The sequence below is a fragment of the Theropithecus gelada genome, chromosome 9 (assembly GCF_003255815.1).
Source record: "Theropithecus gelada isolate Dixy chromosome 9, Tgel_1.0, whole genome shotgun sequence".
NCBI classification, from domain to species: domain Eukaryota; kingdom Metazoa; phylum Chordata; class Mammalia; order Primates; family Cercopithecidae; genus Theropithecus; species Theropithecus gelada.
This window is the reverse complement of record NC_037677.1, coordinates 5,187,433-5,214,436: the sequence shown is the minus strand read 5'-3', so window position 1 is coordinate 5,214,436 and position 27,004 is coordinate 5,187,433. Positions and strand designations below refer to the sequence as shown.

Below are 27,004 nucleotides of genomic sequence, written 5' to 3'. Positions count from 1 at the left end.
GTGTTCTCTGAAGTTGGAGTGTCTTCAGCTGTGGCTTATCCCCCGTCAGCAAGCACAGGTCCCTTGGCATGGATTCTGAGGAAGACCTTGGTGAAGAATGCACACTCCTAGCTCAGGCCAAACTCTGCAACCTTAGCAAACTATTCAATCTGTTATGTTCTTCTGATCATGTGTTACAACCTACAAATGGCAGAGCCGTTGGCACTCAAACACCTGATGTTTTTCCCTGGTGTAATCCATGCCCCAGACAGGAAATTCTCCCTTGGTCTTCTAGGCTAGTTTGGGAAGGTGTTTACCCCTGGGACCAGGGTCTTCACAATTCAGCAGTAATTACTGATATAATTTCGATATTTGTGCGTTCCAAATCCCAGGCAGAAATGTCATCCCCAGTGCTGGAGGCAGGGCCTGGTGGAAGGTGATTGGATCATGGATGGGATCCCTCATTAATGGTTCAGCGCCATCCCCTTGTGATGAGTTAGTTCTCACTGTGAGTTTCTGGGAGATCCAGTTGTGTCAAGTGTGTGGCATTGCCCCCCTTGCTCTCTCTTGCTCCCACTCTTGTGATGTGAGACACGGGCTCCTCCCTTACCTTCTGCTATCACTGTAAGCTCCCTGTGGCCCTCCCCAGAAGCAGATGCCACAACCATGCTTCATGTCCAGCCTGCAGACCATGGGCCAATTGAACCCTTTTTCTTTATCAATTACCCAGTCTCTGGTATTCTTTCATCATGATGCAATTGCCCTAATACCATCACTCCCATGTCCTAGTTTCAAGGAAAGCTGTTGTTTTAACCCCAGCCCAGGGAAACGTGAAGATATAGCCTCACAAAATTGAATGTGGAACTCTTGGACTTATTCTTAACATGCCTGACTTAAAAAACAAACAAACAAACAAACAAACACTAGGAACAGTTACACGTAAAAGACACTCAGTAAATATTTCTGGAACTGAATTTCAGGTAGGCTATCTAGCCCCACCTGTTAATCCTAACATCTGGGAAAGGTGGCTTCAGTTTTGTGAATGCTTAAGAAGCCTTAATGAGATTTAAGAATTTTTCCCAGGAACAAATAAGTTTTCATGTTATCCACCTCAGTGAACACTGTGACACTTTACATAACCCAGTATTCCTGCCCCATCAGCCTCAACTACCGGAGAAGGCGGCATTTCATTGATATCCCATTGAGGAGGCAGGGCCACGGTCAGCCTGATTGACTGACACTCCTGTCTGCTCAGTGCCCCTCCTCCTCCCTCTCCTGCTCTGCTGTAGAGCCCAGGAGGGCAGCCTCTTTAGTCCTGGGTACTGCCTTCTCTGCCTGCTGCCTTCCAGCTGGGCTTGGCCACTGTGAGGCACTGCTGAGAGCAGAAAGGGAAGCCGGAGTCCCAGTGTCACACCTCCCTTCTGTGGGGGACACAGCAGCGTCCATCCCCCTAGTCATCCTGGCTGCCTCCCTCAGGCCCTCCGTGGTTGCTGCTGCTTCCAGGGTGCCCAGGCTCTGCCCCCAGCACTGCCTCTGCTTCTCTAGCCTAGGAGGGTAGCGGCTTCCTGGGTTTAAAAGCCTCTGGGTTGCTTGTTTCCTGACTGGCTTCTTTGTAGATACTCCCATCGTCTGATGACACATCTTCTGTTCAAATAAGAAGCATGGATTTTTCTATCCTGGTTCGTGACTGATGCTGTTCCCTCAAGATGTCCCTGGTCACCTCTGAACCTCCTCAGGGCTGCCACCCTGCACCTGTCCACAAGCGGCCAAGCGTGAACTCTCCCTGTGGCCACCATGCCGGCCTGCTGTGCTGCTGTGTTCTGTGACTATGGCATTTGTCACTCAGCTGGGCACAGCTGTACTCTGCTGAGGAAGGCTCTGCTGTTAGTCCCAGCCCCAAGGGGAGGGATGACGATTGCTTTGCTGCTCTGTTTGAGTGCAACGTGGGCCTCTCAGTTTCCCACTGCAAAAAACAGTGTTGGATGCAACCTTTAATAAGGATTTAGAAACAGTTTGGAGATCGCAGAAAATAAGAACAGAGCACAGAACAACCTAAAAACCCCACTGTTCCTATGCTTAGAGCTCAATTTCATTCATTCCACAAATATTTATTGAGCACTGACCACGTACTAGGGAGCTCTTCTAGGTGTGGTGATTAGCGTTGGAGAAGTCGGTCAATAAATATGAAAACACACCACAAAATGAGTGAATAATTCAGGCAATTGCTCTGGTCACAATTGTTCTGAAGAAACTAAAACAGAGGAGTGAGATGGAGAGACAGTGGGGGACTGGGGAGCTACTTTGATTAGAGTGACACAGGGACAAAGACATCACCAAGAAGGTGAGACTGAAGCCAAAACCCAGTGATGAGAGAGGGGGTGACAGGAGGCTCTGGACAACCTCTACACAGGTAGGTACAAGTCTCTATGTGACTCCCACATTTTCCTAGAGAAGAGCTTGACAAGGACATGGCCATGTTGTTACAGGGACAGGGAGTGAGCCTCAGGAGATCTCAGTTGAGTCTGCACCTTTACTTGGGATGCAGGACCTGGGAGAGGTGGCTCAGAGCAGCATGAAGGCCTTGGCCTGGGGGGGCGGGGGCAGGCCTGGAAGTGAGGGGCAGTGAGCAGCCCCAGAACACTGACTATTATGAGAATGACCCGCTGCTATGGCCTCCCTTTGCCCCACGCAATGGATGGAATCTTTCTATCCCCATCAAAGCTATATATGAAGCCTTAACCCCCAAGGTAATGCTGTTTGGTGGTGGGTCCTGTGGATGTGACTGGGTCGTGAGGGTGAAACCCTCATGAATGGGATTAGAGCCCCTCTTAGTCCATTTATTGTTGCTATAAAGGAGAACTTGAAGCTGGGTAATTTCTAGAGAAAAGTGTATTCCGCTCACAGTTCTGCTGGCTGGAAGTTTCAGGTTTGGGCTTCTGGTGAGGGCCTCAGGCTGCTTCGAAGCATGGAAGGTGGTGAAGGGGAGCTGGTGTGTGCAGAGATGGCCTGGTGAGAGGGGAAGCAGGAAGGAGGGGAGGGGCCAGGTTCTGTTTAACAACCAGCTCTCTTGGGAACTAATAGAGTAAGACCTTACCCCTCCCCAGAGAGGGCATTCATGTATTCATGAGGGGCCAACCCCATGACCCCAAACCTCCCATTAGACTCCACCTCCAACAATGCGGCTCATACCTCAACATGGGATTTGGAAGGGACAAACGTCCAAACTACACCAGTGCTTTTGATAAAATAGCCCCCAGAGAGATCTCATGCCCATTTCGCCATATGAGGACAGTGAAAGGACAGCTGTCCGTGACGCAGGACGCAGGCCCCTGCCAGACCCTGAGTCTGCCAGCACCTTGATTTTGGACTTTTAGCTTTCAGATCTGTGAGATATCTATGTCTTTTGTTTATAACCCACCCAGTGTACAGTACTTTGTCACAGCAGCCTTAACGAACCAGACTCCTAGTCAGAAGGCATGGTCTGAACCAGACTTTTCAGAGGGCATTTTGAGAACTCTGAAAGGTGATCTCTTTGGCTCCCTGCTTGTGTGGGGTGGTAAAGGAGGGGTGAGGTGTGTTTTTCCAGTGAGTCGGGCTGCATTTCTCTTTGTTGCTTGACAATGGACTCCCTTTTATTCAGAGAGGATTATATGGGTGTGTCTTAGTCTGTTTCCTGTTGCTGTAACAGAATAGCTGAGATTGAGTGACTCATAAAAAATAGAAAGTTATTTGGCTCAGTCTTGGAGGCCTGAAAGTCCCAGATCACAGGACCCACATCTGGTGAGGACATCTGTGCTGTGTCATCCCATGGCAGAAGGCAGGGAGTGCGAAAGCAGGGGTGAGAGGATGACAGAACAAGAGAGGGCTGAAATGACTTTTACAGTAACCCAATGTCATGATAATGGACCCATTTTCGCAATAATGAGGTCAGTTCTTCGTGAGAGCAGGGCCGTTATGACCTGGTGACCTCTTAGAGGGCACATCTCTTTACACTCTGCATTGGGGATTATACTTTCAACACATGGACACATTCAAACCACAGTGAGGTGTTTGGCGTTTTATCGCCATGCCATGTTCACATTTCTCTCGCAACCCTGGGTTACCATTTCCTCGTGAATTGCAGCATGCTTGCTGAACTCTTGTTCTGTATGGTTAAATCTCCTATCAGAGTTTTGGGACTCTATCCAACTCTTTGTCGTTTTGCTGTAAATAATGACTTTTCTTGCCGTCCAGCAAAATGTTTTAAAACAAGATGATACTTGATATGGAAGGGCTCAAACATCCTTTATTGCTCTGATAAATAACTCACTTGGTGTGGGAAAGAAGAAATTTTTATCCCCTCATCATCCTATCTGGTGGTCCCCACTAGAGAAAACCCACCAGGATTTCCTTCAGTGCAGCTAAAAGGGTGGTGCTGATAGCTGAGACTTGCTCTGAGGGGAGAACAAACTTGCTCAGTTCTTGAAGGCCTCAGTTTTTAGCTGGCTTGTGGGCTGAGGCCAGCCTCAGTTCCTCTCCATGTGTGCCTCTCCAACAAAGCCACTCATTTTATCAAAGCCTGCAAGCTGAGAAGACTGCTGAGTTGGTTAGCGTGATTGAAGTGGCAATCCTGTCTTTCCTAACGATGGAAAGAGTACTTTTTTTGGAGTTACAGTATTCTATTGGTTAGAATAAAGACACAAGTACCAGCCATACTCAAGAAGAGAGGTTTACCCAAGGGCATGAGTACCAGGAGGCAGGGATCTAGTGGAACGTCTTGCCATCTGCCCACTTCCTGTCTCATGAACAATGAGCTCCCTCGGTTCATGAGACAAGGAGCTCCATCCTGTCTCGTTAGTAGTCTTCTAGAAATATTAGAAAATAAAAAAGTGCTGGGAAACCAGAGACAATCATCTTTCCAATTACAAAGGGAAGATGGATTCTGAAAACGATATACCATAAGGCATGACATCAAATCTAGCAATGTTTTAGGATAATGTTTAATGCAAGTGTAATGAGAATAGGGCCAGGGAGCACGAAGTCCTGCTATGGCTTCACTAAGAATGAAACTGGCCCATTTTCTTTCACTACTAAGTTCATAGATTCCTGAATCAGAAGTAGGGGAGAAACAGTGTTTTTTTACATTAGCCAAGCATTTAGTGCAAAATACAGATAAATATTGGAGGAATGTTAGACAAATTTTTTAGCCTGTTGAATTGTGGACTCCAGAGAGTTCACATCAATGAAGACAGAATTTTCTTGTGACTTGATACAGAACATCTCTGTTTAGTGCAAAAGCTTTAGCAATGGAATATAAAAGGATATTCTCATCAAATTTATGGCAAACACGATGTTGAGATAAATGCAACCAATTGGACTCATGGAATCAGACAGAGTCCTGACCTTGACCAGCCAGAGGATGAGTTGAAAGTAAGATAAATTATAATTGTATGTTTCACAATTGGCTGTAAAATACCAATGGCACAAATACAGGTTGCAAGAAGCACAACATAATAGAAGCATTAAAGAAAACATGAGTTAGGGGTTTTATCTAGCAGAAGTTCCTTATTAGTTGAGAATGTAATTTGAATGATGTGGTTTCTTGGTCTGGATGGTAGAAGCTATAATAATAAAGGGTATGCAGAGAAGGGTATCAACTTCATCTAGGGAGGTCATAGAAGGAGTCATAAAGGATGTGTGGTTGGAGGAGGTGCATTTTGGATAAGTAAGAAGTCATTAAACTGCTGAAAACTAGGTGGGTTAGAGAAAGCTGTTCCAGAAAGTGGCAATGGCTGAAGGAAAGGCAAGAATACAGACATTTATCCATGATTTCAGACAAGTTTTTCACACCAAAAGGATTCAAGAAAACAAGACAATGAGAATCAAAACATGAAATGGGCCTTGGTACAGAAGACAAAGATAATGAAAGTAGGAGTAAGTCTTCCTAAGAAATGTTGTTACATGTGTGCTTGGGACCAGGTGTCAGGCTTTGTTCAAGAAATTTTCAGCGAAGTATTGTTATGGGATTTATGATGAAAGGAATGGTGAGGAAGTTAACTTAGGTCCTCTGGGAAAATCAGTGTTTAGAATCACTAGCCTGATGATAGTTTTATACCTTGTAAAATAAGTCTGGTGCAATTATCAAAGACATATTTGCATGCTTTTTAAAAAACTTTTATTTTAAGTTCAGGGGTACATGTTCAGGATGTCCAGGTTTGTTACATATGTAAACCTGTGTCATGGGGGTTTGTTGTACTAATTAGTTCATCACCCAAGTATTAAGCCCAGTACCCATTAGTTATTTTTCCTGATCTTCTCCCTCCTCCCACCCTCCACCTTCTAATAGGCCCCAGTGTGTGTTGTTCCCCTGTATGTGTTCTCATCATTTAGCTCCCACTTATAAGTGAGAACATACAGTATTTGGTTTTCTGTTCCTGCATTAGTTTGCTAAGGATAACAGCTACTATCTCCATCCATATTCCTGCAAAGTGTGTGTTCTAATTCTTTTTTATGGCTGCATAGTATTCCATGGTGTATGTGCACCACATCCTGTTTATCCAGCCCATTGTTGATGGGCATTTGGGTTGATTTCATGTCCTTGCTATTGTGAATAGTGCTGCAATGAACATACACACGCATGCATCTTTATAACATAAAAATTTTTATTCCTTTGGGTATATGCCCACTAATGGGATTGCTAGGTTGAATGGTACTTCTGACTTTAGGTCTTTGAGGAATCACCACACTGTCTTTCACAATGGCTGATCTAATCTATACTCCCACCAACCGTATATAAGCGTTCACTCCTCTCCACAACTTTGCCAGCATCTGTCATTTTTTTTGACTTTTTAATAATAGCCATTGTGACTGGTGTGAGTTGGTGTCTCATTGTGGTTTTGATTCGCATTTCTCTAATGATCTGTGATGTTGAGCATTTTTCATGTTTGTTAGCTGCATGTTTGCCTCCTCTTGAGAAGTGTCCATTCATGTCCTTTGCCCACTTTTTATTGGGGTTGTTTGTTTCATTCATGTAAATTTGTTTAAGTTCCTTATAGATGCTGGATATTAGACCTTTGTCAGATGCATAGTTTGCAAAAATCTCCCATTTCATAGGTTGTCTATTTACTCTGTTGATAGTTTCTTTCAGCATGTTTAATTTTTTAACTTAGAAATCAAGTGTGTACAATGCTGAAGAGAAAATTCAAACTCTTCTAGCATGCAAATATTTCTGTACGATTTTCCTGTAAGACAGGCCTGTAGAGACACGGAAGAATCAGAACAAAGTCAATGGATTGATTTCAACTTCATTTTGAAATTATAGGCAGCTGTAATCTCCGCCCCGCCCATCTTGTATTTGATGGAAATAAAGAACGCGGCAGCCTTGTCTCCTACTGGGCTCTCAGTGAGGATACGGAAGGAAAGGCAGAGTCAGATTAGCTGGGCTGTGGGTGGTGATGGAGCTGAAGCAAAGCCATTCTGTGAGGCTGAATGATGGACACCTCATGCCGACGCTGGGATTTGGCACTTATGCTCCTGATCATGTAAGTGGACCTCTGGAGGTTGAGGTCCACTAAGACCTCCTTTTTTTGCACTAAGAGGATGATAAGCTGTTGACTCTGAGAGTTCAGAGGTTGAACTCCACTCTTGCTTAGAAATGTGAAGGGCCACACTCTTGGCTCCACTCTTGGTTAGAAATGTGAAGGGCCACACTCTTGGCTCCACTCTTGCTTAGAAATGTGAAGGGCCAAGGGCCCGGGGGAAGCAGAAGCCAGCATGAATGCTTGCTGGCAGCTTTGCTGTGAGGTTGTTGGGGCTGGAAGTATTTGCCAGGGAGTTTCAACCATCCAAACCTTTTGTCATGTAAGAAGATACTGTGATTTGAAACGTTAGGTAATTCGATGGGAAGACTTAGGGGGTACAACATCACAGTAAGGACTGAATTGTGTTTCTCACCAAACACACCATACAGTCATCCACTCAGTTCACACCATACAGTCATCCACTCAGTTCACACCATACAGCCACCCACTCAGTTCATGGCAGAGAACTTGAAGTGTCACACTCTGGTCACAGCAATGTAAGGGCAGCTTTGGGGTTGCTTTGGAGGGATTACCCCCAAAATGAGAGACCAATGGATGGGCTCAATCTTGGTAGAACTCTGTCATGAGATATCACTAGATAACAGCTGCCAGAAAGGGTCAGTAGGTTTCCAATGGCATAATTATCCATTTCATCCATTAGGCATAATGTGTGTCTTATATATGTTTTATGTAATGTTTATTACTCTTAGAAAAGACAGAAAAGTGCTGTAGAGAATAGAACAAAATTCCCCATAACCCCCTTGTTTACCGTAATAAATTGTACTACATGCATATGCTTAATATTCAGACGTTTTAAATGCACTAAGTGAAAAAGAAGCTTCCTTAATTCTCTAATTGGTGTTTTTACCTTAAGTCGCTGCAGGAATGAGAAGTTTTTTTCCTGCATGTGTGTTCTCTGTCTTTTGTCCTGCTGTTCTAGGAAGCTTGCTAGGGCAGAATCTCAGATTTAGCCATTAAACTATCCCCTGTTTGAAATTTGAGGCAGAGCGTGTACATATTATTGTCCAAACGTTGCAACGCCAGCTTGGTGAGGTGACATCTGCGTCCTGGGTGAAACCAGACCAACTATTGACTGAAACCCTTACTAATAACACAAACATATTTTGCATGTTATATGTATGATAGACTGTATTCTTCTAATACAGTAAGCTAGAGAAAAGTAAGCTAGAGAAAAGAAACTCTTATTAAGAAACTCATAAGGAAGAGATGATATATTTGCTATTCATTAAGTGGAAGTAGCTTGTTACAAAGGTCTTCATCCTGGTCATCTGCACACTGTGTAGGCTGAGGAGGAGGAGGAAGAGGAAGGGTTGGGGTTGCTATCTCTGGGGTGGCAGAGGCAGAAGAGGTGAAGGAGCGGGAAGGGAGGCAGGAGAAGCAGGCACACTTTGTACTTTTGATTGAAAAAAAATCATGTATAAGTGGGACTGTGCAGTTTAAACCTGTGTTGTTCAAGGGTCAGCTGTATATATGTGTTTTGTGTGTGTGTGTGTGTGTGTGTGTGCATCAATTGACCTGTCCTTCCTATGGAGTGACTTAGAAAATTTCTCCCAGTATCAGAAGTTTTCCTGTTGGTTGTTCTTGTACAATTGATTCCTATGGAATGAGACGTGATTTTTCCATGCTCCCGGGTGAAGCCCATTCCACTAATTTATTTGGGAGTAGAAACTTACAGGAGGTTAGTTGCTGTCCTCGGAGAGTGCAGGTCTATCATGGAAACCCACGTGATCCAAAGGGGAGCAGGAGGCCAGCAGATAGTGAAGATGCTATTGGGTAGCAAAGACATGGGCTCAACCTAAATGCCCGTCCATGGTAGACCAGATAAAGAAAATGTGGTACATAAACACCATAGAATACTGTGAAGCCACAAAAAAGAACTAGATCATGTCCTTTGCAGCAACATGGATGAAGTTTGAGGCCCTTATCCTAAGCAAACTAACACAGAAACAGAAAACCAAATACTGCACGTTCTCACTTACAGGTGGGAGCTGAACAACACCCAGGGATACTGGGAGGGGAATGACAGACACCGGAGCCTATTTGAAGTTGGAGGGTGGGTGGAAGGAGGGAATCAGAAAAAATATTTATCAGGTACTATGCTTATTACCCAGCTGACAAAATAATCTGTATACCAAACCCCTGTGACACACAGTTTATCCATATAACAAAGCTGCACGTGTGCCCTGAACCCAAAGTAAAAGATCAAAAAAATAAATAAATAAATAAAAAAGAAAAAGAAAATGCCACTGTGGAAATCTATTGATTTTCTCTGAGTCAGGCAGATCATTGACTCCTCTTACTCCTATTTTATAGACCCCCAAGAGCAAGGCTGGTGAAGCCACCAAAGTGGCTATTGATGTAGGCTTCCGTGACATTGATGCAGCGTTCTTCTACCAAAACGAGGAGGAGGTCGGAAAGGCCATTCGAGAGAAGATTGCTGATGGCACTGTGAAGAGAGAGGACATTTTCTACACTACCAAGGTGACAGTTCTGTGTGTGCAGTGGCCAGAGGCCACCGTCAGTTCAGATGCATTATTTAGAAAACAATGTGGTCTCAGTTTGAACAATGTATTTCCCTAATATTGTGAAGGCACATTATCAAAACATAGGAACAATGTATTTATTATCTAATATTGTGAAGGCACATCATCAAAATATAGAAGAGGCTGTAGTTTTGCTCTGAAATGTGTGAAAGGTGGGACACAGTTCTTCAATGTCTCTGAGCAGTAGATATTATTCCGATATAAAATGATATTGATAATACTTAAGTCATTGTTATACGATTACCCAAGGCACTCTGGAGCCACCCCATTAATTCTTCAGTAATTGTTCTCAGGACGTATCAAGTGAGGTTGGGATATTGTTCAGAAAAAGGAGCCAGACTAGGAAATACTTTTTTCTTTTTCAACTCGGCATTGAGTTTCCTGAATGTTATAACATTTTCCTAGTGTGGAAAACCTTTCTTCCAATGTAAACAAAGCTTTGGTTTCTGGTGATATATCCTATGCCTGTTTACACTGATGACAACCTGTTGTTAGGATGCATCTCTCAGCAGAATTGTTTTGAGGAATTCATTATACAGGACAGTAGATTCCATTCCCCCGGTCCTGACATTTCTTGACTGCTCTCAGAGGATGATGCCGTTAACCCTTGATGCATTAAAGTTGATTTTCCTGCTCCATCTAAGTTTTATTCACAGTTTTCTTACATTGCAGTCTTTCAAGTAAATCTCAGCATTTCATCAAGGATGTAATTTACCCTGAATAACACAAACGTAGTCCCAGCTCTTTTAGTTTTAGACCACGGTGTTTTGTTACTCACGTGTCAATTTCTAACTGTTACGTTTAATTTTGGTCCCCACATATGTGAAATCATACGCTACTTTTTCTTTTGTTCACTGCAGCTTTGGACAACTTTCTTTAGGCCAGAATTAGTTCGCCCAGCCTTGGAAAGGTCACTGAAGAAACTTCAGTTGGACTATGTTGATCTCTTCATTATCCACAATCCATTGGCTATGAAGGTCAGCTTTTGTTTTTCCCTTCTTATGCCCCAGACAGTTTTATCACTGTTATTAGCACCTCCATTGTCTCATTCCAGCTTGATTTCCTGGGTTCATTCTGAGAGAGGTAGGTTTGAGTGAATTGCATAGAATTGCTAAATCATTCACAAGTCTCCTTCACAGCCGAGTGACATTGAAATTTTCTGTCTGTGCTCATCCCCCAGCCTTAAGCGAGATGCAGGTTCGATGATCTCACTTCCTCTGTGCTAGAAAGGTGAGGGCACTGCCCTGCGTTTCTTAATGATTATATTCCTGAGTGTAGGTTCTGAGCTATTAGGTTACTACAGACTACAGAGATACAACGTGAAATCTCCACCTCTTTATGGTGAGGGTTTCTCCCATATGTACCCCTCAGCCCCCAGGAGAGAGAGGTACCCGGGGTGGCACATGTGGCACAACTGGACTCCTTTGGGCTTCACTGATCCAACCTCTCATCACAGTGGACATTGACTAAGCACATCTGATGTCCTCATTATCTGAGTTTATGCTCATAAACTGAGGCTAAACACACTGATCAATAGTTACGGTAAGCTCTGTCCTCCACACCAGCCTGTCCTTCGGAAATGAAATAAATTTCAACTGCAGGGACAGTATTCTTAGTGAAGTGTGGGGGTGTATGGAGGAACGAGCCTGCAGACAACTGTGGAGAAAAAGTGTTTTGCTACAGTCGGAGTGTTCTCATCTTTCTTTTTTCCCATGTCTTCTCTTACCGACCTGCTTCACACACACACACGCGCATCCACACCTATCCTTATCTACACACATGCACTCATGCATACACACATATGCACACAGGCACACACACATGCACGTGTGCATACACACATCTGCGCATGCAGACACACAAGCACACGCATCCACACACATGCACACATGCATGATCAGATTAATAACCACAGCCTCCTGAAAGTGGTGTGGTTAAGCTCCTTAAGCACCAGAAAATGAATTCTCATACAAAACCTTCTTCTTTATCCTCTGTTTTCTCTGTTTTCCAGTCTGGGGAGGAATTGCTGCCTAGGGATGCCAGTGGAAACATTATTTTTGACACTGTGGACCTTCATGACACATGGGAGGTATGTTCTGCTGCAGACACCAGGCGGCACTGTGTGGTGAGGTTGGAATCACAGAAGGAGGGGTCAGAAGAGATGCGGTTTTCACTCCAGCAGTTCTCTGACCTCAGACATGGAACTTCTCTGTGCCTCCGAGTTCTCATCGGTGAAGTGAGGGAGTGGAATCAGATGACCCTATGGTCCATGTTTAATTTTAACTTCTATGGCTCCTCATAGACACATAGACATGGAAGCAGCTTTACCCTTGAGATCAGGTTGAGGACATGAGCCCTAAAGAGGAGTCAGTATAGAGAAGCACAAAAGGAGTCAGCACTTTATCCCAGGACAGAAACACATCACAGAGGAGAACAGCTGTGGCCTGACTCAGCAGGAGGGTGGAAGGAGGAGGACAGTGAACCTGCCCTTGCAGCACCTATACCATTCATTTATTTTTATCATTGTAGAAAGAGGCAGCAACAGACCCTTTACTACAGGAAAGGTTGAGAGTTTCTTTTGCCCTTGACTGTGGTGTAGTTTGTTAACTATTGCATCCTAACAGCAAAATAGGTACCATAGAAGTGAGTGGGACAGGTAGGAGGAAATGGAAAAGCAGCTTTATGTTTATTTGGTGTCCCGAGTGTGCATGTAATACAATTAAGGAGACAAATATGTATACAGAACAAGAAAGCGCATTCAAAATTAATTTATTCAAGTGATAAAACTGTTTGATTCATTATAATTGTAATATATCATAAGTCAGATTTTCAGTTTATAAAAAGTCAGTGACAAATGAAATGGACAAACTACAGCAAAGGTCTACCATCCATTTCCTTCCTTCCCAGGCCCTGGAGAAGTGCAAAGACGCAGGACTAACCAAGTCCATTGGGGTGTCTAATTTCAATCGCAAGCTGCTGGAACTCATCCTCAACAAGCCGGGGCTCAAGTATAAGCCCACCTGCAACCAGGTGAGCCCTTAGCCCACAGGGCCTTCTCTGACTTTGTGTTCTTCACACACTTGCCACTTAATCATGCTGCCAAGTTTCTGGCTTTATATCACCTGTGTAGATGACCGTTCCTTTCACAGAAAGAGAAAATACTAGAGAAAAAGCAGTTTGAGTGGAGCAGAAGAGCCTGACTTCAGTTCTTTGGGGCTGGCTGTGAAGTTCCTATGAGACAGCCAACTGGAGGCAGAGTTGGGAGGTGGTCGCTTTGGTCTGGAGCTCAGGGGGTGGTCTAGGTGGAGATACAGATGTTTGGAATCATTGCTTTATAGATGGTAACAACTCACAGACAAGGATTAGCTCTCCTAGGGAAAGTTCATGGAATGAAAAGGAATAGGCAGGAAAGTTCACAGCAGAGGGTGAGGCAGAGAGGCACTGGCAAGGAGATTGAACAGGAGCTGCCAGACAGGTGGAGACAACCAGGAGACTGTGGCATCAGGGGCCAAAGAAAGAGCATTGAAGTGGCTTGAGTCAGACATAGGTGGATCCTACTGTGAGCAAATACTCCAAGAGGGAAGGATAAAGGGGGCTGGATTTGGTGGCATAGAGGTTATGGGAAGCCATGCAGGGCCTGCTTCAGAGTGGTGAGCACTGAAGCCAGATCAGAGGAAAGGAATGAGAAAGAGGAGGTATATAAATTATAATTAAAACATGATTTTTTTTTTTTTTGAGACGTAATCTCGCTCTGTCGCCCAGGCTGGGGTGCAGTGGCCGGATCTCAGCTCACTGCAAGCTCCGCCTCCCGGGTTCCCGCCGTTCTCCTGCCTCAGCCTCCCGAGTAGCTGGGACTACAGGCGCCGCCACCTCGCCCGGCTACTTTTTTGTATTTTTTTAGTAGAGACGGGGTTTCACTGTGTTAGCCAGGATGGTCTCGATCTCCTGACCTCGTGATCCACCCGTCTCGGCCTCCCAAAGTGCTGGGATTGCAGGCTTGAGCCACCGCGCCCGGCCTAAAACATGATTTTTAAAGAAACATCCTATACAGCCAAATATCAAACATGATTTATGACATTGTTAAGTAAAGCTTTGTGTAGACCATTTTGATAATTATACAAAAAGCAGTTCAAAAATGTATACTCTTTGTCTTAGTTTTATATTTCTGGGGATATTTGTAGACAATCAAAATGTGTTAAAAACTCCCATCTATATTATATAGTAATTTAATATATATTAACATATATATAATTTCTAAAACCAAATGCTTAGAATTTTGAATTTCCACAAATGAGGAAATAAAGTTCTGATGGCTTCATAGAGATCTTTGAGAGGATATTGTGAAGACTAATAGCAAAGAGGGAAAGCTTGTAATACTATATCAAAAGCGTATCAGAGAATTATATGCTATTCTGTTTTTCAGGATGCTTTTAAGCCAAAAGAAACAGAAAACTCAATTCAAACAGGCTTAAAGTTGATTCACTTATAGAAAGTTTGGGTCTTGGTTGTTGTAGAAGCTGTAAGATGCTTTCTTGAAATGAACATATTTTGTCTGTGCTCCACGTTTTATAGCTTCGGAATGGCTCCTCGTGGCAGGTAGGGGATAGGTCTCCTTATTCATGTTCAGCACAGCAGAGAAGATTTTCTGGGGCTGTTTCTAAAGACAGAAGAATAATTTTCACAGAAGTTTTCTACCAATTTTTTCCTCATGTGTCATTGGCTTGAACACCGTAATGTACCTTTCATAAACCAATTAATGTAAGAGAAGGTAAGTTCATGACACAAAAGTGTAACTGGCTTCTTCTGGGGCACAGAAGCTGAATATGGAGGAAGGGAGAATAAATGAATAAAATCAGGATTCTTATAAAATATGTTAATCTATACTATTCAGTATATATGTTAATTTTAAATTATTTAACATCTTAAGAACAACAAAAATGACTAAAATTAAGCATACAAAATGATTAGAGGTTGCTACATGGTTCTGGTAAAATTGTAGGTGATCTGGTATTTTTTCCTATATCTAACATGAAAATATTTCTTTTATTACTTTTAAAAGTTTTTATTTTTGTAAAATTTTAAAAAAGATATAGAGAATATGAGTTCAAAAAGTTCATGGAAAAATGGAATTAAAAGATGTTAATAAAGATATCAACTATTTTTCAACACAAGCTTTACCAAATTCAGTATAGTTTTTAAAGCATAACTATATGCTTATGAGTATATGAACTAAGTATATGAACTAAGTATGTGAACTAATAGCAAATAGTAGCCATTTAGTTCATCTCTAAATAACTGAGAGTCCCGGTAATTTAATCATGTCAATGTATTCTTTATTTTTTACATTATTAACCGTAAAAAAAAGTCTCTGTTAAAGATTCTTAAAGATTCAGACACAAAAAGAACTCAGAAAGAGCCAAATCAGGACTGTAATGTGGATGACTAATGATTTTTCTGTCAGAATTCTTGCAAAATTGCCCTTGCTTGATGAAAAAAATGAGTAGGAGCATTGGTATGGTGAAAAATAATCTTTGGTGAAGCTTTTTTGTTTTGTTTTGTTTTGTTTTGAGATGGAGTCTTGCTCTGTCACCCAGGCTGGAGTGCAGTGGTGCGATCTCGGCTCACTGCAACCTCCAACTTCTGGGTTCAAGCCATTCTCCTGCCTCAGCCTCCCAAGTAGCTGGGATTACAGGCGACCACCACCACGTCCTGCTAATTTTGTGTATTTTTAGTAGAGACAGGGTTTCACCGTGTTAGCCACGATGGTCTTGATCTCCTGACTTGTGATCAGCCCACCTTGGCCTCCCAAAGTTCTGGGATTACAGGCGTGAGCCACCGCGCCTGGCCCTGGTGAAGATTTTTGTGGGTATTTTCATACTAAAACTGCCTAATTTTCTCACAACAGTTGTTATTCTTCTTTAGCCCTCTGGAGAGTCAATAAGCAAAATGCCCCAAGCATCCCAAAAAACTTGCTATAACCTTTTTTCTTGACCAATCTCCTTTTGCTTTGGCTGGACCATTTCCACATCTTGGTAGCAATTGCTTTGATTTTGCTTTGTCTTCAGGATTGTACTGGCAAAGCCATGTTTCACCTCATTTTACAATTCTTTGAAGATGCTTCAGGATCTTGATCTCACTTACCTAAAATTTCCTTGGAAAGCTTTGCTCCTGTCTGTAACTGATCTGGCCACAACAGTTTCATCACCCATGAATTGGAAAGTTCACTCAACTTAAATATTTCAGTCACTATCGTGTAAACTGAACCAGTTGAGATATCTATGGTGTTGGTTATCATTTCTGCTGTTAATCATTGGTCTTCTTTAATTAGGGCACTAGTAAGATACATTTTTTTTCCTGAAAATTGATGTGAATGGTATGCCATTGTGGGCTTCATCTTCAACATCATCTTGTTCCTTCTTAAAATCAATTATTCATTTGTGAACTTCTGATTTCTTTAGGGGATTTTGCCCATAAATTTTGTGTAAAGAGTCAATAATTTCACCATTCTTCCACCCATGCTTCACAATAAATTTGATTTTTGTTCTTCAATTTAACAGAATTCATGTTTCTCTGATAGGGGAGTTGTCTTATCTTTCTCAATACCTCAAACTAGATCCTGTTTAGACATGTCATAACAAGTTAGTACAAGTTTATTTTGGTACATTTTTTTTGAAATCCATGTATAGTTTCTATATAATGCACATTTTCAATCAATTTTTTGAATATCCCCTCACGTTATAATCATTTTCTTTTTATGTACCCATCCTCACACTTAAGCAATAATTATCTCACAACCAAACATATTACATAGATAATTCTACCTCCGTATTATTTTGAAGCAGACATTATATCATTTTATCTGAAAATATTTAAAAAAATCTCTAAATCTTTAAAAATTGCCAGAATCTTTTTATACCACTTGAAATGGTAGCAATAATTTCTTGTTATTACTAAATATCATGAGTGCTGAAATATAATTTTATCATATTTTTACAGTTGATTCATTTAAATTGGTGTGGAAATAAGGCCCATACATTGCAATTGGATGATATGTCTCATAAATCACTCTTTTTTTTTTTTTGAGACCTAGTTTCACTCTGTCTTCCAGGCTGGAGTGCAGTGGCATGATCTCAGCTCACTGCAACCTCCACCTCCCAGGTTCAAGCAATTCTCCTACCTCAGCCTCCTGAGTAGCTGGGATTACAGGCATATACCGCTACGCCTGGCTAATTTTTGTATTTTTAGTAGAGATGGGGTTTCACCATGTTGGTCAGGCTGGTCTCAAACTCCTGACCTCATAGTCTGCCCGCTTTGGCCTCCTAATGTGCTGGGATTACAGGTCTGAGCCACTGAGGCCGGCCAAATCACTCTATTAATAAGTTTGCTCTTTTTTTTTTTTTTTTTTTTACTTCCCTCCTCCTCTTCCTCTTCTCCCTCCTCTGTCTTCTTCTGTTTCTTCTCTTCCTCCTTCTCCTCCTGCTCTTCTACTTTCTCCTCCTCCTCTTCTTCCGTGGCTCTCATTCTCACTCTGCCTCTTTCTTTCCTTCAATTTACTAATGAAAACTTAAGGCTTTATTCCTGTAAAGTTTTCCTCAGTATAGGATATACTGGTTGATCCAGTGATGTGATACAATTTAACATGTTCCTTTTGTACTTTCTGTAAATTGAAAGTTAGAGCTAAAGATTTGATCACATTTGGTTAATGTCATTTGAACTCGTGAATTTTAACAAATATGTCATTTTCCCAACCATTGTAGTTACTATTCTTTTTGATGCTCACCTTGCCATCATTTTGACCAGCAGGAGACTTTTCAAATGAGCTTCTTGGTCCTTTGACTTGCCTCATTTTTTTTATGTTCTTTGCCATTTAGAATGTAAGCTGTTCTAGGCTGAACTTGTAGCTTCCCCAGTCAGAAATGGAATTAGCCATTTTTCTAAGAAATCTTGGTTTCTCTGAGTAGAAATGTCATGTAGAGACTATAATTTGGGCACAAGAGATTTTAATCATTTAAAAACACTAATTAAAAAAGAATACGTAAGTTATCGTATTAGTACGACCGCTGATGGAATTTGAAGGCATTTCAGAAGGTGCATGGGGAAAATGACCAATCTGAAATACATGGTACATATATTAATATAGTGCTAGATATTCCTTCAAAGCATTTTAAAATTTACATGTGGTTATTGGCTCATGTATTCTGACACCTTTTGGTCTTGAAAAATTACAGGTGGAATGTCACCCTTACCTCAACCAGAGCAAACTCCTGGAGTTCTGCAAGTCCAAGAACATTGTTCTAGTTGCCTACAGTGCCATGGCATCTCACAGAGACCCAAACTGGTAATAAGAGTATCAAAGAGTTAATTTATATCAGCAACTCTATCGATTAAGAAACTTTTAGCATTTCATTATAGATAAAGTCAAACATAGAACAGTGAACACAACAGTGTAGTGAATTCCCATGTAACACCACTGAGCTTCAATGTCACCAACATTCCTTCCCTGCTGTTTCATTTGTATATCTGCCTTCTCCCAACCCCACTCCAATTTCAAAGTGATTTGAAGGTGAAATTTACATAGACTGTAATGCATATATGTTAGCTGTACACTTTTGATAAATGAATGTAGCTTGTAATCCACATTATTGTCATGATATAGAAACTTTCTCCCAAAAATGTTAATTTGTGTTCCTTCTAAGACAATTCCTCCCCACCTCTAGGCAACTATGTTCGTAATGTTTTCAGTCTTAGATTACTTTTGTCTGCTGTAGTACTTTATGTAAAGAAGTCATATATATTCTTTTGTGTAGCTTCTTTTGCTCAACCTGTCTGTGAGATTCATTCCTGTAGTTGCATGTGTCTGTTCTTTCCATTTTACTGCTGTAAAATATTCCATTGTATGGACATGCACACCACAAGTTGTTTATCCATTCACCTATTGATGGGTAGTTTAGTTGTTTCCAGTTTGCCACAATTGCAAATGAATCTCTATGAATATTTATGAGACACTTCGAAACATACTATATTGTATCTTCTCCTCTCGTTGTCTGGGGCTTTGGGCAAAAGGGGTAGCACACTCTAGAGTTTTCATCTACACTCTTCATATCTGTTGTTTTTCTCTAGGATGGACCCAGATAGCCCATATCTCTTGGAGGAGCCAACCTTGAAATCCATTGCCAAGAAACACAGTAGAAGCCCAGGCCAGGTTGCCCTGCGCTACCAGCTGCAGCGGGGCGTGGTGGTCCTGGCCAAGAGCTTCTCTGAGAAGAGAATCAAAGAGAACTTCCAGGTACAGGTCAAGTGGTTTTGCTCCAAAGTGAGCCATGGTCGCTGCTCTGGGCCATCTCTCTTCCACGGGGGAATGTGCCACATGTCATTCATGCCCGTGCTTCTCTGTGTGCTAAGGGAGAGGGACAGGATGGAAGAGTGTGAAGAGAGATCACTGGATCCACAGTTCTAAAGTTTATCACCTCTAGGACTGACTTTGCCACTCACTAGTTGTGTGACACTAAGCAAATTTCAACTCCACCATTTTCATGAGTTTCAGGAGTTCTACATGGTAAATAACTTTAAGGACCTTCATTTCTCTCCTTCACCATCTCTATCTGACAAATCTCCATTTGTATTTTATGATCAAACTCAAATAGGATTTCCTGCTTTGTTACATATCATACATACATAACCATTGGAACAACGTAGCACATTTTTCACCACAATAGTGCCTGGCGTGGTTCTGTTAGTGAGTCTTTTCCCTTTTAACTTGATATTGTTTTTCTCTAAGATGTCAGTGTGCTCTCTGGACTGTGAGACCCTAAATGCAGTGACTCCTTCTGGGTCATCTTTTATCACCTTTCCCCTGGCAGTGCCCCAGGCAGGTGGGAAGCTAGGTATAATTTCATAGACCGACCAAATTATTAATAGTAAATCAATGAGTAAAGATTTTGCCTGAAGACTTCCTCATATACACTCCAATCCGTTAGATCAATCAGTGGTCTTTAATTTACTTTGTTTTGAATTCTAAAAGAATTTTTAAAGACTATGTATGCTGTTGTCCATGTAAAGATGGCAGCTGGAAAAATCAACATGAGTTTAGTTATTACAAAGGATGATATTTGAAGCATATTTTCTAGTGTATTTGCTTCACAACTTTGTAGCTCTAAATTTTTAAAGTTATACTAAAATCAAATAGGCAAATCTAAATCTTGCTACAATATAGAAAAAAATCTTACTGTATTTTATTTTTCAATTTAACTTAACATGTTAATACATATCCCTGTGACAACCATGTCACTTCTGGAGTATATTTTAGGATGAATCACTGATGGGTAAATGTATGGGTGGATAGGTAGATAATGGGCAGATATAGGTAGAGAGAGAGAGAGAGAGAGACATTAGATAGATATGTAGATCATAGATGGATGGATAGATAGGGCTCTGAGTTTTCTGTTTTCTGCATGAAATAATGAACTTAATTTTTTAAAACCAAATATCTCTTTTCTTTGCTATTAAGGGATTCTTCATCAGGGGTTATGTGTCTATATGTTTTCAAATAAAAACAACTCTTGGCTTAAGTAAGATAAATATATTCAAAAAAGTTATTTTTTTGTTGTTGTTGTAAGGAAGTAGTATTTGGTGCTATTTAGTAGTAGCTGGAAATAGTAGTTGAGGGCCTGCAATGAGCCAGTGGTATGGTGGAACAATTGATCAGGAAATGCTTTTCTAAGGCCAACAGATTCTTGGAGCAAGGTTGTCCTGTGTTCCAAGGCTTGTACAGTCAAAGACTGGGTCAAGTTCCAGGGGAAGTGAGTAAGGGAAATCCTCACCAAGTGTGGTCAAGTCAAGGGAGCAGGTATTTTGTCCAGATTTGCCTTTGTTTAGGATAAAGAATTTATTTTTTCTGTCTCAAGCAATTCTCTAGAAATGTCTAAGATTGATAAGTTGTCTTTCTTTTAGAAGTGGAGCAGAGCAGGAGGGAGGTGGGATGGAAAAGTAGCAGAACTCAGGGGGAAGAGGTCTCAGGGGGAAGAGGTCCCACCTAGAGGCCAATGAGGACAGAAATGCTTCCCATATTGCCATCCTTGCCTCTGCCCTCTGAAAGCCTTGTATTCCCAGGAAGAAGCTGCTGTCCTGGGGACAGGTTAATGTGTTTTCTTCCTTTCAGGTTTTTGACTTTGAGTTGACTCCAGAGGACATGCAAGCCATTGATGGCCTCAACAGAAATTTTCGATATGCTAAGTTACAATTGTAAGTCATGCTTGCAGATTCTTTCACAGGCTATTTTCTGTAATATGCAGGCAAACAGAGGAACACATCTTCCCTAAATCGGGAAGGCAGGCCAGATCGCAGGAATAGGTATGAAACAGGAGCTTCCCTAGAGTCCTCATTTGGCTCAATCTCTGACCCAACAGGAATGTGAGTCTGTAAGTGAAACTGCTGATGTCTGCACCATTGTGAATGCACTTCTTCTACTTTTTTGTTTTTCTTCAGAGACAAAGTCTTACTCTATTGCTTAGGCTGGAGTGCAGTGACACGATCTCAGCTCACTGCAACCTCCGCCTCCCAGGTTCAAGCAGTTCTCCTGCCTCAGCCTCCTGAGCAGCTGGGATGATAGGCGTGTGCCACCACGCCCAGCTAATTTTCATATTTTTAGTGGAGACGGGGTTTCACCATGTTGGTCAGTCTGGTCTTGAACTTCTGACCTCACGATCTGCCATTGTGCTCCAGCCTGGGCAACAGAGTGAGACTCTGTTCAAAGAAAAAAAAAAAGACCTTGTTGAAGGGTGCACATGGAGAGGAACTGAGCAGGGCCTCAGACCACCAGCCAGCGAGAAACTGAGGCTTTCATTCCAACAGCTCAGAAGCAGCTGGATTCTGCCAGGGATCCCATGACCTTGGAAGGAGCTCATTCCCCACTGAGACTTCAGGGACACCCTGCCTATGTGTTGTGCCTTCATTGCAGGGCATTGAGGATCCAAGCAGAGACATGAGCTCAGTTCTGTCTGGCTGCACACAAATCACTATAACCTTAGCAGCTTAAAACCAACACAAGGGGAGAGAGTGCAAATGGCAATTATAATACAGGATGACAGTCAAGGAGACAGAAGGACATATGCAATCCTGGAAGATGGGGTGGAAGGAGTGTCAGAAAAGATGTTACAATGGCCTCTGAGGAACATGCTACAGAATTATATGAAATATATTTCATTCAACAATAAATATGTGTTGAGCAGCTATAATGTGCAAAATATTATTGAAGGCACTAAAACCAAACAGATAAAAATCTAAGCCCTCATATAACTTACATTCCAGGAGACAGAAACAGACAATACACTAATGAGTATGTAGAATGAGGACCATGTTGCATGACAAGAAGCGCTGTGAAGGGGAAAAAAAGCAGGGAAAGGGGTAGAGTATGGAAGGAGTGTAGGGACAAATGAAATTACAAACAGTAGAAGCAGGGAATCCTCAGTGAGACAGAGACATTGAGAAAAGACCTGAAGGAGCAGAGGAAGTGAGCTTTGCTGACAGCTGAGGGGAGAGGGCATCAGGCAGAGGGATCCTGAAGGGCAGTCCCTGCAGCAAGGGCAGGCTAGGAGTGAATTGTGTATGTGTGTGTGTGTGTGTGTGTGTGTATATATATACACACACACACACACACACATACACATGTGTATATATATATATACACACACATACATATACATACAGACATACACACACACACACACGAGTAAATATACTTGCTCAGGGAAAGATTTTTCTCAACTCAATTCATAACATATTCACACAAACTCACATATTGTTTCCCAGCTACCCTCCCTAACCAGATGCTCTTACCAAACCCTGGCCTGTGTCCAGCTGTGTGCAGCTGGGGGTACACGGAAGGGAGGAAGGAAAGACAAGAGACTTGACTCTGATGGCCCTCGGTCCTGAGTAGAGATGGGTTTCTCCATGTTGGCCAGGCTGGTCTCGAACTCCTGACCTCAGGTGATCCACCCGTTTCAGCCTCTTTACCTTTCAAATAGTCATTTGCTTTTCATCCTCTCCCTTTGGCCCTTTGAAGTTTCACTGGAAACTCAACTCAAAAAAAACAGATTATTTGGAAAAATGTATTTAACATATACAAACAGAAACCTTCAGAATGAAGACCCAAAGATACAGGGGAAATTACACACCTTTATTCTTAGGTTCAACAAACTATGGACAGCTGTGTAGAAATAGGATGGGATAAGAAGGGCCTGACCTAATGCTAACGGACAGAGCGGGGCCCCCAGCAAGGCCTGACTATCTAGATTCTCCGCAGCCTCCCTGAGCAGCGCTCCCTCCTTGCTGCTGTGGGGCAGGGCCCTCTGTGGAATGGGGCTCTTATGACCTACAGTCAAAGAAGGTGGGCAAATAATTATTTAATAGACAGCATTTACACAGAAAAGCAGAGGGAAAGTTAGAGTAATATTTTTTTTGAGATGGAGTCTCGCTCTTGTTGCCCAGGCTGGGGCGCTATGGTGCAATCTTGACTCACTGCAACCTCCGCCTCCTGGGTTTAAGCAATTCTCCTGCCTCAGCCTCCGAAGTAGCTGGAATTACAGGCATGCACCACCATGCCCAGTTAATTTTGTATTTTTAGTAGAGAGGGTGTTTCACCATGTTGGTCAAAGTGGTCTCGAATTCCTGACCACTGGTGATCCACCTGCCTTGGCCTCCCAAAGTTAGAGTAATATTTTTGTTTCATGGCTGGCTTTGGGAAAGGGGCTCTGCCTTCTACGACCCACTTCGAGGAGGAGGGAGTCTAGCTTCTGTGGCACCTCGGGGGAACGGGAGACAGAACAGCAGGAGGAGGTCAGAGAAAAACTGTGATCTTCACATTGAGGCATTGTCCTTGCCTATACCTCAGAGGAGCTGCTGCCATTTCTCTAGGTCAAGTTCATGAAGTTTACCCTCCCTCAGCTCTCCAGAAATGACTGAAATGCAGGGGGAAAACCTGCTGCTCAGGAGGCCAGGAAAGTCCTTGTCACACAATATTCCCCGAACGGCAGTGCTGTTGGCATACTTGCTTCCTGGTGTTTTCCTTGGAGAACTTCAGTACATGGAATGACTGGAAAATTAATAGCCCCATTTTAGGAGCCTCCTTTCAGCTAGCTGGTACTAAAACCTGTGCAACTCAGAGCACATTCCCTGATCCAGGTTGGTGATTGACAGTTCTACCATGCCATCAAAGCCCCTTGGTCACTGTGAATCAGCGATATTGTCCAGAGAGGGCGGGTGGATTTAACGCTATTGAATCACTTTTGGATTATCCACCGTGGTGGGCATGAGTTCATAAATGAGAGTGGGACAAGGGAGAAATGTCTGTTTCTGACAGCAGATGGGCCTGTCCTGCCCTTCACTAAAAGCTAGCCTCTGGAAGCTCCTCTTCACCTGTTTAACCTTGAGGCAAATTGTCACTAGCACAGGTGGGAAATATTTTCAACTTCCAACACTAACTACAAAGCAAAGGTAACAGCAGTTAAACCACTTACAGTCTTAACTTTTCTGGGCCACCTGATATATATCTCATGTATATATGATATATGTATGTTTGTACATATGTTTATATAGATGTTTATGTCTGTTTATATATATGTTTACATAACTTGTATATCTGAAACTGCAATCCCTAAGCTAATTAGAAAATATATTGAAGAAAATTACTGGACTAGAGGAAAAATCGACTCACAAACAAGCACTATACTGTTGACCTACTTGGTATTTAAAACTGTGGTGAGTTGTGATGCCAATTAAAGGCATCTGTCATTTTACTATGGGGCATGTTCAAAAACATCAAATTGATAGCCCAGATAGACGTACAAAAAATGAAACTTTAATGTTCTCCCTTTGTCTTTAGAAATCCATCCAGAAAATAAACAGTGTATTTTCAAAACAGGACAAAGTGGTCAGATGCCAGTCTCTTAAGAATGAAGGGTTATGTAGACAGTCAAGGAGAATTGGGAAATTCAGAACTCAGATATTACGTTTGCCACTAGAACAACCTTGTAACAAGCAACACAAGAAAATCCAGCCCAGTTTCGGTTTGACCCATTCTTTTATTGGCAGAGACATTATTCTTCCTTCTCTGCTTCTTGGTCTTCTCCACTGACAGCCAAGATAAAATTCTGTGACCAGGAATCTACCAACCCTCTCCTCTCCATGAGAAACAGCTACTCAAGACTCGCTGGGGGACTCAGGGGACCCACTGGGCAAGTGAATAGCCCTTTGCTCTGCATAGCTCAGTCCAACAAAATTCTTCCTGGGGAAAAAAATGATGCAAATTAATCTTATCGCCAAACATTTCCGTAAGTATTTCTCTTCACATGCCTCATGTTCAGACTAAGAAAAATCACAGATTTTCTTCAGTGGAAAAAAAAAAATTATCCTGTTGCAGCAGGGAAATGGCTAGAGGCTTTTATGAACATTTGAAGTTCAGGTAAAGAGTTTACTTGATTTGAATAATCTCAGTCAGGTGCTGAAACAGGGACCACTGCAATGTGATTCTCACAAATATGTAGAGATGACTCTTTTATGAACAGCAAGCCATACGACTTCACAAACTAGATTTGTGTTTGCTTGTACCATGTAGCCACACAATTCTGGGCATGACTGTTTAAAACAGGAGTGTGCAGCTAAAGGAAAGCCAAGAAGCAGGGTTGGGGTGGGGGATGGAGGATCACTAGGAGGAAGTGCACAGAGTAAGGGGCATTCTGACTCAACCAACCTAACAGGATTCCTGCTGAAGGCAGCTCAGGGTGGCCAGAAATTCCTTGGGGATGGTGAGGGACAAGGAACCTGGCCAGATATTGAGGCTGAGGGTGACAGACATCAAGGGTGGGGGATTCTGGCTAAACTGAGGTAATAGGATTCTTGCTAAAACTGGGGTCTTGGGACATACCCCAAAATGGGGCCTCACTGAAAAAGGAGCTCAGGGGAGCCTGACTAGGGTTGGGGCAAGAAGAGAGTCCTTGTCACCAGAGAATGCTCTCTAAACACCCTCCCGTGAAGAAAAGGACAGCGGCCCAGCATTCTCTGTGCTTCCTGGCCCAAGTCCTCATCTTGCATTGACCTGATGATCTCCACGCTGTCCACACCTGGAGCAGAGGTGACAAGACTGCGTGGCCTTGTTTCTCCTTCAGCACAGCTGGGATGAACTAAAATCCACCGAAGGAACTTGAAGTTAGCACAAGCACAGGGTCTAGGAATCCTAGAAAAGAAAAAATGGGTTCACCAAAACTCTAATGCAAGGTTGAAACCCTGACAACAGGTCAAAATGGCACACGTTTTTGTGTTTGTTGGTTTTGTAGGGACCAAGGGAAACCATCCTCTTTGCCTCTGAAAAAGGCTTGCTGGAAAATTAACTGGCAAAAGGCAGATTAATAAGAGAACAGGTGTACAAAGGTATTAGTGTGCAAAGGACAGAATCAGGTGATTACCCCAACCCCTCCCTCAATTGGGTTCAGAAGTGTATGTAGTATCTTACGGTTACCAAAAGAATGGGAGTTGGGAGCATGGCACAAAACAGGCTCTGGTGGGGAAATAAGTTATGAGAGGAAGAGAAAAGGATGTCTGGCCAGCAAAGGTGGTCTTGTTGTGTAGCTGAAACCTCACAGGGAGCAGCGCTCAGAGAGAAGAGGTGAAGGTTTCAGGTCTATAAAGGTATCAGACTCTCAGTTAATCATCCCTAGGTCTAAGGGAGGGGCTCCGAGGAAGCCAGGCTGCATCGAGGCAGATTCTATCCAGATGCAACTCTCCCCTGCCCAAGCCAGCTTTGCAGAGCTGTTTCTGTTGGCAGTCCCTTTGAAAGGCCACCTCAAAATATGTCAAAGAAAGACCCATATTAGACTGAAATACTTTGGTTTCCTTCAGTTTTTATTGATT

The 27,004-nt window shown here is 42.5% G+C and overlaps 1 protein-coding gene across 1 annotated transcript; it reads left to right on the top strand.

Moving 5' to 3' along the window:
- Positions 1-7,412: 7,412 nt before the first annotated feature.
- LOC112631613 (putative aldo-keto reductase family 1 member C8) lies at positions 7,413-21,292 on the top strand. Its single transcript, XM_025397021.1, has 7 exons — positions 7,413-7,499; positions 9,873-10,040; positions 10,963-11,079; positions 12,114-12,191; positions 13,010-13,132; positions 19,223-19,388; positions 21,261-21,292. Exons 1-6 carry the CDS (start codon positions 7,413-7,415, stop codon positions 19,235-19,237), a joined length of 588 nt encoding a protein of 195 aa, XP_025252806.1. The 3' UTR covers positions 19,238-19,388; positions 21,261-21,292.
- Positions 21,293-27,004: the final 5,712 nt, after the last annotated feature.